Below are 15,692 nucleotides of genomic sequence, written 5' to 3' on the forward strand. Positions count from 1 at the left end.
AGAAAAATTATTAATGTGTAATAGAAACAAAAAGCAAAACAAGAAAGAGCAAAAATTAAAAGAAGAGAGAAGAAGAATAATAATAAGAGAGTGTAAATAAATAGCTAAAAAAATCATAGTGATAGTTTTCTTCAGAGATAAAGAGAAAGAGTGAGTGTGAAAATAGCTTGACAACATAATTTAAGTTTATTAAACAAAAGAAAAGAATTTGAACCATATATCGTGTGGAAAATCGGCAAACAACTCTTACTTTAACATAACATTTTCCCTGAAAACAAAAAAAAAGAAAAACAAAATTACCTAATGCCTGCTGCTAACTCTAACGGTAACATTTTCCCAGCTTTGGGGAAGATGTGAGCGTGTGCTTACTGGCTGGCTGGCTGGTGTGCATACAAGTGCATGCATAGAGTGTCGTTTGGCTTTCTTCTTCGATCGGGACCGACATCCAGAAGTTAGTAACAGCAGCGCCGCCAACAGCAGCCGCAGCAGAAGTATGTGGAAAGCAAAAGCATTTTTCACATCATCATCATTCTGTATCGCGACTCGTTTGCCATCAAACAACTGTTAAAGTTGCACGGCGGTATTTTGTTGGACGTCTTTGTCGTGGTCTTCTTGTTGTCATTGTCGTTCGTCATCATCATTATTGTTATTATTATTATCATCACCCACCACCAATTTTTCTAATTCAGCAGCAGCATATTCTCATCATCAATAATTAAAAGTGTAAAGAAAAGAAAAAAACAAGAACAAAAAAGAAGAATGAACGAACAAGAATTTTCGAATTTTCCTTTCGTTACAATGACGTTTATGGACTTTGTTGATTTTTGTTTTACAACAAAATAATAAACAATAATAAAAATCAAACAACCAATCAATTGGATGAGAATGCAAAATAATAATAACAAAAACAAAAGAAAACAAATTAAAAAATGTGAAAAAAATTAAAAATATTTTCAAAGGTGTTTAACATTTTTTTGGACTGAAACAAATTAATAAATTATTAAAATTTTGTTAAAAAAATAATTAAAATAAAATAAATAAAGACAAAAGTGACTACAAAAATAATTTATAATTTGACTACAAAAACAAATACAAATTATATAAAGTTGTTGTTGGCATTGAATTGTGAAAACAATATTTTTTCTATGTAACAAAAAATTAATAATAAAAAGAAAAAGAAAAATACAAAAAATGATTCAAAAAAAAATAAAAAAAGTGAAAAATATTTTCAAAAATTTATTACAATTATAGAAATTGAAAGTGTCCCCCCAAACAAAAACCAAAAAGCACAGTTCACAAATGGATAACTACCAAAAACATGGATTGAATTGGATTACAATAAATAACTGAGGATATGATAATGGATTATTAAACGAAATTTAAGTAGTCAAAAATAATTTTAGTAAAAATAGTTCAACACAATGGAAATCTGAAAATATTTGTTAGGAATATAGAAAATTTTAATTATAGGAATTTTTTTTATTATTGTTGATTTTTCCAAAATAAAAGAGCTACCGTAATTCAAATAGGATTTTTTTAGAAAAAAATTAATTATAGAAAAAAAACTTTTGTATTTTATTAAACAATTTTATTATAATAAAAAATAAAAATAAAATTTAGACGATAGCCTTAGAAGCTAATACTATTTTTTAATATAAATTTATTGAATATTATAATAAAAATTCAAATAAATAATAAAAATATATATACTTTTTAATATAATTTTGTTGAATTTTTATTATAATAAAAATTCAAATATATAAATAATAAAAATATAATATAATAAATAAAAAAATAATAAAACCAAAATATATTGAAAACAAAAATTTCCCAGAAATGTTTCTAGAAAATATATACAACAAATCAAAATTATTTTTTTAAATTGAATGTAGATTATATAAACATATTTTCTTCTTTTTTATTACATTTTATTATAATAAAAAGCTAGTGCTATTTTTTAATATAATTTTATTGAATTTTTATTATAATAAAAATTCAAATAAATAATATTATAAAAATTACAACATATATGTATGTATATTGAAAACAAAAACTTCCCAGAAATATTTCTAGAAAAAAGTGCAACAAATCCAAATAGGAAATTTTTGTTTTTTTAATTGAATTTAAATTATATGAAACTACCTTTTTTAATTGAGTTTAAATTATATAAAACAGATTTTTTCTTTTTATTATTAAATTTGATTATAATAAAAAATAAAATTAAAAGCATTCGTTAGAAATTTAGAAAAAATATTAAAAAAAAAACTTCTTAACAAATTTATGTTTAATTTTTGTTTTTTTTTTCTCTCCATAAATTTCCATAAAATTGCCTTAAAGATTTGTTGGGGTTTTTTACAATATTTGGCTCTGTTCTATGTAACGAAACTGTCTTCAAGGGAAATATTTATTTATGATAAACAACAACAAAAATAAATTGAAAAAAAATCTCAGAAATATTTCTAGAAAAAAAAATACAAATCCGAATGGGAAATATTTTTTAAATTAATTTAAATTATATAAAAGCACTTTTTTCTTTTATTATTAAAATTGATTATAATAAAAAATAAAATTAAAAGCATTTGTCAGAAATTAAAAAAAAAAATAAAAAATTCTTCTTAACAGAATTTATATTTAATTTTTGTTTATCTCCATAAATTTCCATTAAAAAAATTCCATAAAATTGCCTAAAGATTTTTTGGTTTTTTTTACAATATTTGGGTCTATTCTATATAACGAACCTGTCTTCAATGGAGATATTTATTAATGATAAAAAATCAAAAATATATTGAAAACAAAAATTTCCCAGAAATATTTCTAGCAAACAAAAAACTACAAATTCGAATGGGAAATATTTGTTTTTTTTTTTCAATTAATTTAAATTATATAGAACCTTTTTCTTCGTTTATTATTATTTAATTTTTTTTTATTTAATTATAATAAAAAAATAAAATTCAAAAATTTTTTTCTTAACAAATTTCCATTAAAAACAAAAATTTCCATAAAATTGCCTTAAAGATTTTTTTGGGGTTTTTACAATTTTTGGCTATATTCTTTGTATCAATACTGTTTTCAAGGCAAATATTATAAAATTCAAAAAATTTTTTCTTAACAAATTTTTTATTTAATTTTTGTTTATCTCCATAAATTTCCAATAGAAACAAAAATTTCCATAAAATTGCCTTAAAAATTTTTTTGGGGTTTTTACAATTTTTGGCTATATTCTTTGTATCAATACTGTTTTCAAGGGAAATACTTATTTATGATTAATTTGTTTAACTAATTAAACACCATTTTTCTTATAGAAATTTAGAATCAAAATTTACATTTAAATTTTTTATTTATTTTTGCACCAAAAATTTTATTAAATTTTTAAAAAAAAAACTCACCTTTTCAAAACCAGGGAGATTTGGATTTTTTCAAACTCCTTTCAAATTATTTTCCACAAAGGGTTAAAAAATGCTAAACCGATTGGAAATGTACCAAATAAAAAATTTCCCCTTGAAGGGAAATATTTATTTATGCACAAAAATTAAAATTTTTCTATTTTTGATATTTTTTAAAAAACATTAAAGACATAAAACAAATTTCCAAATGGAAATAACAATTTAGGAAATTGCTGTTATTTTTTTTTTCAACTCTATTTTTTTTTTTTTCTTAATAAAAATATGCAAACAGATTAAAAAGAATCATAAAAACAATAATTTCCCCTATAGGAAAATTTTATTTATGCACCCAAATAAAAATTCTGCTACATTTTTGTTTATACCCAGTAAAATTGCAAATTTTCATTGAAAACAAAAAATTCCTAAAACATTTGTACTTACTCCACCGAGTCTAAAAATACGAAGATTCTTCAAAACTTCCCAAAAACAAAAAATTTCCTTCTGAGAAAAATTCCCAAAATAAAAAATTCTTTTATATTTTTGTTTATAACCATGAAAAATGCAAATTTTCATTGAAAACAACAATTTCCCAAAAGTGTCGGAAAACTGTCTAGAAACAATAATTTCCCTTCCAGAGGAAATTTTTTATGGTCAAAAGTTAAAAATTCTTTTAAATTTCTGTATACACCCACGAAAAATATAAATTTTCATTGAAAACAAAAATTTCTCTAAAAATTTACCAAAAGGGAAATTTTTATTTTTTGCATCCGTATGACTCCACATACACTATAGAGTCTAAAAGTGAAATAATTTTTCAAAACTTACTAAAAACAAAAATTTCTGTATACACCCACGAAAAATATAATTTTTCATTGAAAACAAAAATTTCCCTAAAAATTTACCAAAAGGGAAATTTTTATTTTTTGCATCCGTATGACACCGCATACACCACAGAGTTTAAAAGTGCAATAATTTTTCAAAACTTACTAAAAACAAAAATTTCCCTCCGAGGGAAATTTTAATTTATGCAGCAAAATTAATTTTCCTTCTACATATAATTGTTAATAATTTTTTATAAAATTATAATAGAAAGTAGAATTTCTTATTTTAATTTATATATGCGATTAAACTATTTGTTCTTTCAAGATTTCAAAAAGTTAAAAATTCCCTTTAGAGGAAGCAATGAATATAAGATGATTTAAGTCCAAACGAATTGATATGGTATAACGAATTTCGTAGAACCATTTACATTGAACTACAGACCAATAATATGCTAAACTTGCTCAAGTGTGCAGACATTAGTTACACTAGCTTTCAAAAATATTTCTTATAAAAGGTTTACTATTTTTTATTGTGAATATAATTTAAATAGCTCACGTTCTCAAATAGGCAACTCCCATTAAAATGAGCAGCCATTAGTTATACTAAATTTCCAAAATTGCATTTATTCAATGATGTTTTATTATTTCGATATTAAGTTTATGCGAATTGATATGGAAATGGAGATTTTTTAACACTCCTCAATTTTATAGATAGTATACAGTGCTGGACATATCAATGGAAACTTTTTTCAGAAAACTAAATATAATAATTTTTTACTAAATTAATTTATTCCGTAGCTAGATATACCCACATATGCTTGCATAAAATTAAATATGCAGGTATACTTGACTAAGGAATAAATGTACTTAGTCAAAAATTATTATAATTAGTTTTCTGAAAAAAGTTTCCATTGATATGTCCAGCACTGTATATTTATAGATTCGTATATATTTTTTTTAATTTAGTTTATCTTCCGTTTGAAAATAATTTTTTTCTAAATAATAAAATTATTTATTATTCAAATCACAGCACATAAAAACACCTTTATTTGATAAAGATAATATAAACAATTTTATGCCCACTATATTCACACTTTTAAAATAAAATAAAAAAATCCATTTAGTTTAGGAGATTTACCATAAATTTGAATTTAATTTTCAGCTTCCAAAAACAGCTTCTGTTCTTTCCCTAATTAATAATATATTAATTCTCATTAAGACCTATTAGAAACATCCAGAAAATGCTTAGCTTGCATTCTCTATCGCGTTGCTCGAAAAACAAAAGACATTGCACATAAATGCATTATAATTGATTTGAAACTTATTCTCTTTTATGTTTCTTGCCCCAAAAGAGAGAGAGAGAGCTTTCTTTCTCTTGTTTATTGATGTTGAGGAATTTTATAACGAATTCGAAAGCTTTTGAAGGTGAGAGATGAAACCCAGATGTAATTGGAGTATAATTTATGTTATAAATCAAATGATTTTGGAAGTTTAGACAGTTTGGAGGTTAATATTTACAAGAATCATATTGAAGAATTAAAAAAAAAAATAAAAAAGTAATTTAAAAACAATAAATAAAAATGAAAAAATGAAATCATTTGGGAGTTTTAAGGAAAATTTTTGTCTTTAATGGAAATCGATATTTTTCATATAAATAAATCGAAATATTTAAAATTTTGTTAATTTTTTTCACTTGAGGTAAATTGCGGTTCTATTTGTTTAATATTAATAAATATTAAACATAATATTTTTATTATTAAAAATATATTTTCTCTATTTGTATATTAAAAAATTATTTTTTTCTTGAGGCTTTAAAGCTTGATGTTTAAAAATAATATTAAAAAATATTTATGAGAAAAAATTATGAAAAATACTATCTACAATATAAAATAATAAAAACATAAATTTGGAAATTTTAAGGAAAATTTTAATTTTTAAAAGAATTTAATATTTTTTGTTTTATACAAGAATCGAAATATCAAATATTTTTAGTTTTTTTTTTTATTTTTTTCGTGGAAGTAAAATTTAGTTTACTTGAATTAAAATAAAAAAAAAAATATTTTTTTTTAAATACTATCTACAATATAAAATAATAAAAACATAAATTTGGAAATTTTAAGGAAAATTTTAATTTTTAAAAGAATTAAATATTTTTTGTTTTATACAAGAATCGAAATATCAAATATTTTTAGTTTTTTTTTTAATTTTTTCGTGGAAGTAAAATTTAGTTTACTTGAATTAAAATCAAAAAAATGTATATTTTTATTTAAAAAAATTCCGGTTTTTTCTATTTTTTTAATTTAAAATAATTCAAAAATAATATTTTTATTATTATAATAATCCTATATACCACATAAAAAATAAAAATATAATTTTGGAAATTTTAAGGAAAATGTTAGTTTTTAAAGGAAACTTATATTTTTCTTATAAATAAATTGAATTATTAAGGATTTTTTTTTAAATTTCCGTGGAAATAAATTTTAGTATTAAATAATATTTTTATTATAAAAATACTCTGTTTGTCTATTAAATTATTTTTATGTTTTAGGCGTTAAAGGTTATTATAAGAAATATATTGAATTATATTTATAAAAAAATTATAAAAATTGACCATTATTTTTTCGTAAGAAATATTTATAAAATAATAAATATTTAAAAAATAATAAATATTTAAATATTTAAAATAATATTTGGGAAATTTTAAAGCAAATGTTTGTTTTTTAATGATATTTATATTCATTCTTTTAAATAATCGAAGTATTTATTTTTATCACTAAACAATTTTTTTTCTATTTTTTAAATTTCAAAAAATTCCCATATAAATCAAACATAATATTTTTATCATTGAATTATATTTTTTTATATTTTTCTGCTTAGTAATATTTATTTTTTATTACTAAACAATTTTTTTCTATTTTTTAAATTTCAAAAAATTCCCATATAAATCAAACATAATATTTTTATCATTGAATTATATTTTTTTCTATTTTTCTGCTTAGACAATTTTATTTATTATTATTATTTTTTTTTTTTGAAAATGAAAATTTTGTTTTAGTAAAAAAATTAAATTCATAATTATTTTTTATTACTTATTTATTTATTTATTTATTGATTTATTTATTGATTTATTTATTTATTTATTTATTTATTTATTTATTTATTTATTTATTTATTTATTTATTTATTTATTTATTTATTTATTTATTTATTTATTTATTTATTTATTTATTTATTTATTTATTTATTTATTTATTTATTTATTTATTTATTTATTTATTTATTTATTTATTTATTTATTTATTTATTTATTTATTTATTTATTTATTTATTTATTTATTTATTTATTTATTTATTTATTTATTTATTTATTTATTTATTTATTTATTTATTTATTTATTTATTTATTTATTTATTTATTTATTTATTTATTTATTTATTTATTTATTTATTTATTTATTTATTTATTTATTTATTTATTTATTTATTTATTTATTTATTTATTTATTTATTTATTTATTTATTTATTTATTTATTTATTTATTTATTTATTTATTTATTTATTTATTTATTTATTTATTTATTTATTTATTTATTTATTTATTTATTTATTTATTTATTTATTTATTTATTTATTTATTTATTTATTTATTTATTTATTTATTTATTTATTTATTTATTTATTTATTTATTTATTTATTTATTTATTTATTTATTTATTTATTTATTTATTTATCTATTTATTTATTTATTTATTTATTTATCTATTTATTTATTTATTTATTTATTTATTTATTTATTTATTTATTTATTTATTTATTTATTTATTTATTTATTTATTTATTTATTTATTTATTTATTTATTTATTTATTTATTTATTTATTTATTTATTTATTTATTTATTTATTTATTTATTTATTTATTTATTTATTTATTTATTTATTTATTTATTTATTTATTTATTTATTTATTTATTTATTTATTTATTTATTTATTTATTTATTTATTTATTTATTTATTTATTTATTTATTTATTTATTTACTCATTTTTATTTTTTCTTTTTAAATTATTACTTGTTTTCTATTTTTCTGCTTAGAAGATTTTATTTATTTATTTTATTATTATTATTTTATTTTATTTTTTTATTTATTTATTTTTTTTTTTTTTTTTGAAAACTAAAATTCTAATTTAGTAACAAAAATAAATTTATAATTATTTTTTAAAATAATAACTATATCTCATGATAAAAAATCTCTCCTCAATTATTAATCTAGAATCAATGTTTTCAAAATATTTTTTTTTATTATTTAAGTTTTCAACTTCATGAACTGTGCTTTTTTGGTGGACCAACAAAATAATTGTTTTCAATTTTATGTAAAAAGTGCATTTGTGTCTCTGTTTTTTTATTCACCCCAGTTTTATCTCTAATCCTTCTACAGTAATTTGTATACAACAACACAGAAAAAAAGAAACAATCCGTCCCCTTTTAAAAGAAAATGATTAATAACAAATAATATCAATGAAAAAAGTTAACATAAATTAATTTATTCTACTCAACATCTAAGTGGAAATTGGGAATTTTAAAAAGGAAATATCAAAGTGTTGTAAGGCTTTTTTTCGTCAGTCAAACGTAGGCGTTATTGAATGCTGTTATTTTACCACAATGATGCGGTTTAAAGTGAGAAAAAGAGAGCAGAGAGTGTAAAATTCAACTAAAATGTGGAAAATCGGAAAAACGGTATACTAAACGAATTGTGAACTAAAAACGAGTAACAAGAGAGCAAATCTATTGTTCGATAAAAGAGAGCAGAGAATACTCATTTCAAGTGCATTTGCCGGAGAAAAGTGTGTAAGCTTAAATTTTTGTTAACGAGAGAAAAATGTAATTTGAAGTGCATTAGAGAAGATTGTACTCAAAATCAAGTGCATTTATTTTTTGTATTGAGAGAAAACTCAAAGAAATGTTGTATGGACTTTAAAAAACTAAAAAAAAAAACAATTATAAAAATTCTATGAAAAATATTACAAAAATAATAACCCAAAAGACTTCATATTAAAAAAAAAAAAACAAACCGAAAATACCAATATAATGCCTTATATTATTCATTATATACAAACTTAAGTGTAAGAAGATATTTAAACAAATGATAACATTTTATAAATAAAAAAACCTAAAAAAAGAAATAAAAAAATTAAATATAAATATTAAATAAATATTAAAAATTACAAAAAAATAACAGTTTACAAAAACCCCATTGGAGTATTAAACCAACAAAAAATAATTAAACTAAAATAGTATTTTAAAATTTCAAAGGACTTTTCTTAAAATATTAAAAACTATTTTTTGAAAAATAAATTCAACAAATCAACTCTGCTGAACTCAAATATCAATAAAATGCAACTCAATTAGACAGTGGCTCTTCGAAACTGTACCCAAATAATGCCAAAACTTAATCCGCGATTCTTTCAAGTGTATCTTTGAAACTTTACAAAATTTAAAGTGAAATTTCAAAAACTTACTGACATTAAAGTGTAACTCCGAAACTGTTTGGAACTTACTATAAACATAATCAGTGACATTTGATCAAATTTGAATTGGAAGATACTGTGAAACCACAAAGGGTCGAGTGCCTCTAAAACATAAAAAATGAAATAAAAATGTGACTCTGAAACAATTTGAAGCTGAATGTAAAACTTCATGTGAATCTAAAATTTCTGTGAATTTAGAGTGCATCTCTTTTGCGAAATTGTATTCTTAACAATAAAATTTCGATGAAATGTTGAAACGGGACCGTATCAAACATTATTTTCTTGAAAAGAAAACTAGATCAATAAAAACTTCTAGTGACTTCTGAACCAATTAAGCAAAAACTTAAAGTGACTCAAACAAAATACAAGACAACTAAAAAAATTTCAAAATCGTCTGTGGCTCAAAATCGATTGCTAATTCAATGACTCCCATTCTAAATGGAACTTTTTGTGAGTCCTGAAGTTGTAAATAAATGAGAAAACTTTGTAACTCCCTTGTCTGGTTGGGGTATTTTATGGTTTCAAGCTCAAATCAAAAAATTGTTGCCTTTACATCAACAAAGTGCAATTTTTCCAAAAAAAACTGAATACTGTGTTAATTGTCAAATCATGTGAATAATTGTTGCCTCACGCGATACTCAAAATGTTGCAGAACAATAAAAATGTATCTAAACATTTTGATAAGCATATAAAACGTAAATAATTGATGATAAAGCTCCTGTAAAAATTAGAAGTGAGAAATATTTTAAAAAGTTAAAAAAATAAAATAAAAATCTGTTTAAAATTCAAAAAAGGTGTTGAGAAACTATAAGCAACATGTTGCCTCTGAAAAATGTTCAAAAACAACAAACAGATGTTCTTACAAATTAAAAAAACACTTCATAAATGACTTTCTAACCCGTTAAAATATCGGTGGAAATCTTTCTCAACATGTTGCCTAAAGCTATCGAAGGACCAAGTGAAAACTAAGCTATAAAACGTATTAACAATAACAAAGTTAAGCTTTCACCTCACCCATAAAGGACTAGCAAAAAAGAAAAAAACCTAAGAAAGGAAAATTTGAAAGGAGTTTCGATTATAAACAAATTTTGCGATCCGAGAAAGTATATTAAAATTCTTTGCAACATGTGCCTAAACACATGAAAGCACTAAGTGAATATCAAAACGTTGCAAAAACAACAACAAATAAATTTATATACAATAAAATTGTTGAAAAGGTGTTTCGTTTACAAAAAACGTTTTAAATTCGCTAAAATATGAACAAAATTCCCTGCAACATGTTGCCCAACACACATTAAAGGACTACAAAGTATAAAAGATAACATCCGAAGTTACAATAACAGCCACAAAGAGATTTAAAAACTGCTTAAAAACCGAATTTTGTTTATAAAAATCGTTTGAAATGCGTAAAAGTCTGAAGGGAACTTCACTGCAACATGTTGCCTTAAAACCTAAAATGACTTCAGAGTTAAATAAACAACAAAAGAAGCCTGTGAAAAGTGAAAATACACAGTGAAAAATAGTTTCATTAAAAAATGTTCATTTTCAAATTTGCGAAAACATTAGTGGAAGATACTTGGCAACATATCGCCGAATAAGAACAACTTTTTACATCTAAAAAAACATTTTAAAGAGAGCTTGTGTCAGAAAAAAAATCTTAACAACATGAAAACAATCCATCAAAGGACTAAACACTATGAAAAAATACAAAAAAAAACTTTAAAAAAATATTTTAAAAAGTGAAAACATTGGGAGAAATCTCCCTGCAACACACTGCCTTCAAACACCAAAAGGGTGAAGCGATAAAATTTAGGGAAAATCCTTCTGCAACATGTTGCCTTCAAACACCAAAAGGCTGAAGCGATAAAGGTTAAAACGTAAAGGGTTTCACACGCAAAACCAAATATAATATATATTGTGCCACAAATGGCATGGAATTATATCAATTTGAACTACAGCAACATGTTGCCAACCTATTGAAAATGTTGCTCGTTGCTTAATAACTAATTTAAACGTGAAAATTACTGGAGAAATTTAGAAATATACAAAATATTTTAAAAGCTGCAGAGTTCAAAACAGAACATAATAAAAATCTCAATATAAATCATATAAGACTAAAAAAGAAATGCCTTCTTTTATCACATCTTACATTCAAGAGAGTACAAGACTGGTTAAAAAACAATATAGCGACTCTAAGAAATTGAAATAAAAAAGAATATAAACGATTTATTTATTAAAAAAAAAAAGATTCAAAGTCAAACGCAGAAAAAAAAACAAGAAAAAATTCCCCGCAACATGTTGCCACATCTGAGGGCCGTGCGAAACAATACAACTATACCAAGAAATTTGATTATTTTAAATAGAATATTACAACAGACTATAAAGTGAATGAAAAATAACGTGCAAACAAGGAAGTCATACGAAAATTCGGAAATTGTGTCAAAAAGTTTCAGCAACATTTGAAGTCAACATGTTTATAAGTGCCCCTTGGCAAAGTTTTCAAGCAAAGAGATAATTTTTCAAGCAGAGAGAACACTTAAAAACATCAAACAGCATTACTTAAACATCAATGGCAACAACGCCTCAAGCCCAAATTTATTCAATTGCAACATGTGTATAAGGATCACATAAAGTCTAACTTTGATGTGAAATACAAAAAAGCTCAAATAAACACACTAAAGCAAACACTGAAACATTACAAAGTTTATAAAAAATACATTAAAATTTTAAAAAATAAATAAAACTCTAGCAACATGTTGCTAGCAACATAACCCTCGTGTCAAACTCTTAAAACAAAGACATTCCCAACAAAAACATTTCCCAAATTTCCAAATGAGTGTGGAACAGCATCATCAACAACAACAGCAGCAGCAACAGCAATTGACGGCTATTGAATTGACAAAACCCAATAATAATAACAACAACAATAATTCAACAAATTCCAATAACAACAATGGCAACAATAGCATACTTTGCAAAACAACAACTAATGATCTGAAACAACAACTAAATAATGATGTTATTAGTTTACACAAGGTCAAAGAAGAGATATTGGAAAAATCTTCATCCTCAGCTATACCAAATAGTAAACAAAATGGTCAACATTATAGCACAGAGACCAATGGTGGTGATCACATAAAAATTCCAAGGCAAAATGTCAAAGAAAATGATAATAAGGAAGAAAAATCCACCTGCTCCACCTCCTCCTCCTCCTCCTCAACGGCGAGACATGAAGAGATTTGTGAAAATGAATTTCCCGCAAAACATCTCAAACGCAATGAAGCTGAAGATGATCCCAATGATGAGGATGACGAGGACGAGGAGGAACCAAGCTTAAATACAGCCTGCATTATAAAATCGCCCTTAAATAAAACATTGCTAAAGAAATGTACCCCCAATGGTAATGGTAATTTAAGTCCTTTACCCCTAACCACTGGAGCAAGCAGTGGCAGCAGTCACACCTGTTGTTGTGATCACGAAGAATCACCACCACCATCCGCACTACCCCCCAATGAAAGTGCAGCCCATGAAGATATAAGTGATGCGGTCGTTGTTGCTGATAAGCCATCGTCACACCACTTTGATCCTTTTACCAAAATTCCCATACCCACAACATCATCAATGCCAACAACAACAACTACAACCACAACGGCCACAACAAATATAAAGTGTACAAAATGCAATAACAACAACAACATACATTATAACAACTACAATTGTTATTATCGCAAGAAAGCGGCACGTTTAAAACCATCAATATGTCGTTAGTATAAAGCATTTCTTTACTAAAACCCCCTCTCTTTTCCCCCCAATGTTTTAGGTTTTCCCACGCAATTTACCTTAGAAAAGTGCCAAAAAAAATACCAAGAAATTTCTTTAAGAAATAAAAAAAAACATTTTTGAAACCAAAAACTTTTTCAAAAAAAAAAAAAAACAGCAGCAACAAAATGCTAGTTAATACAATTGGCTTTTAACAAAGAACCAACTCCAGGAAAAAACCAATACAACTCCCACCATCCCCCAACTTTTAACAACAACAAAACTACCAATGTATTATCCCAAAATCCAACAACTAAAACCCCTCAAATCAACCTCAACAAATTGGCGTTCCAGTTTATTTTGGTTTAGATTTTGAATATAAAAGTTCTAAACTTTTTATTTCAAAATTCTTTCCCAAAACAATCAATCAACAACAAGAACACAACTTACACACACCAAAAACAAATTTAGAAAACATCAAAATTATGACTTCCATAGGTAAATTGTGTACAATTTTATTTTTTGTTTATTATTTTTTTTTTCATTCCACCCCATTATAACATTTCACTACTCATCCTTCTAACAGTAGTTTTAAGTTTATTATATTATTTGTTAATATTGTTTTTAAATTATTGAATGTATTTCATTACATAAAGGTCATCTATGTGTGACATAAAACTACTTTTTTACATGTACAGCACCATCTAGATGTCAGGGTATTATCAATCGCACTATGTATATGTTCCAAAACCTACAAAAATCTACTTATTTTGAATTTTCTGTCAAATTTATAAGAAACATTTTGAAAAATTTCAAAAATTATCGACTCTGGAACAAAGAAAGCATTTGGATTTTATGCAGAGAACTAGTTCATTTGAAAGGTCGTTCAATATAGTTCAGCTCTTTTGACTGAACTAGTTCAATTGTTCGAGTCAGAGTCGTTTATCGGTTATGAAGCGTTTGCAAACAATTTCATTCGTTTGTAGGAAAACACATACAGAAGGGACGAGTAAAATAAGTAAATAATTAAACTACTTCCGAACAAAATCCTTCCGAAACAATTTGTGCAACGAACATCTCTTCCATGTGACTGACAAAACTCTTATGTATATAATATAATTGTTCCACAAACATCCCAGAAAGGACTAGGGAAATTCATATTAGTTCAATGATATGCGACCTACTGTTAATCGCTGGGTCCGAACGACGAACGACCACTTGCAATACTCAGAAAATGTCGGCAACATTACACTGATGGACATTTAGCCACCGTTGAAAATGTAAGGTTGCCTCTTGATTTTATTGGTAATCGTTCGTTTGTTGAACGTTTGTTGGCTAACTGATTTTAGTTTAGTAAACCTATGAACTATACAGGACTAGATCGACTGATCTACTTTTTACGCTCATTTCAATGAATCGTTCAGTTGAACTGGTTCGTTTGTGTACTAAAAACTCTTAATGACAATCGTTCGTTAGTTGATGTTTTGTGGCTCACTGTTTTAGTTCAGGAAACAAATGAACTATAGTGTAATACTCCACACGTTTATTTCAATGAATCTTTCAATTGAACTGGTTCGTTCGTGGACTACGTAACTCTAAATGACAATCGTTTGTTGACGTTTTGGAGGCTCACTGATTTTAGTTCAGTGAACAAATGAATTATAGTGAACTGTATCGACTGATCTAGTTTATACGCTTTTTTACTGAACCGTTCAATTAAATTGGTTCGTTCCTGAACTAAATAACCCTAAATGTCATGTTGTACTAGATTAATAATCGTTCGTTTGGTGGCTAACTGATTTTAGTTCAGCGTACTAATAAACTATAGTGAACTGTATCGACAGATCTAGTTTATACGCTCTTTTCACTGAATCGTTCAATTGAACTATTTCGTTCGTGAAATAGCATGCTGCTAACTAGATTTGTGGTACTAGATTGGTAATCGTTCATTCTTTGACGTTCGGTGGCTCACTGATTTTATTTTTTCAGTGAACAAATGAACTATAGTGAACTACATCAACTGATCTGGTCTTACGCTTATTTCAATGAATCTTACAATTGAACTGATTCGTTCGTGAACTAAGCAACTCTAAATGACAATCATTCGTTTGTTGCTGTTTTGGTGGCTCATTGATTTTAGTCTAGTGAACCAATGATCTGTTCGGCTGTTCTAGTTTATAAGCTCTTTTTATTGAATCGTT

At 24.0% G+C, this 15,692-nt stretch overlaps 1 protein-coding gene across 4 annotated transcripts in view; it reads left to right on the forward strand.

The window, feature by feature from the left end:
* Positions 1–15,692, forward strand: part of Hr4 (nuclear hormone receptor 4) — a 131,750-nt gene that overhangs the window by 64,091 nt on the left and 51,967 nt on the right. For 3 of the 4 annotated variants that reach the window (XM_073972539.1, XM_073972540.1, XM_073972541.1), the window contains exon 1: positions 10,939–13,495. The exons of the other annotated variant lie outside the window; for it this stretch is intronic. In XM_073972539.1, the coding sequence (XP_073828640.1) occupies positions 12,565–13,495 (931 nt within the window). In that variant the 5' untranslated portion in view covers positions 10,939–12,564. Of the gene's footprint in view, positions 1–10,938; positions 13,496–15,692 lie in introns of those variants that run through there. 4 annotated transcript variants of the gene reach the window in all.

This window comes from Musca autumnalis, unplaced genomic scaffold (genome assembly GCF_047663935.1).
Source record: "Musca autumnalis isolate F117 unplaced genomic scaffold, ASM4766393v1 scaffold_3, whole genome shotgun sequence".
Lineage (NCBI taxonomy): Eukaryota > Metazoa > Arthropoda > Insecta > Diptera > Muscidae > Musca > Musca autumnalis.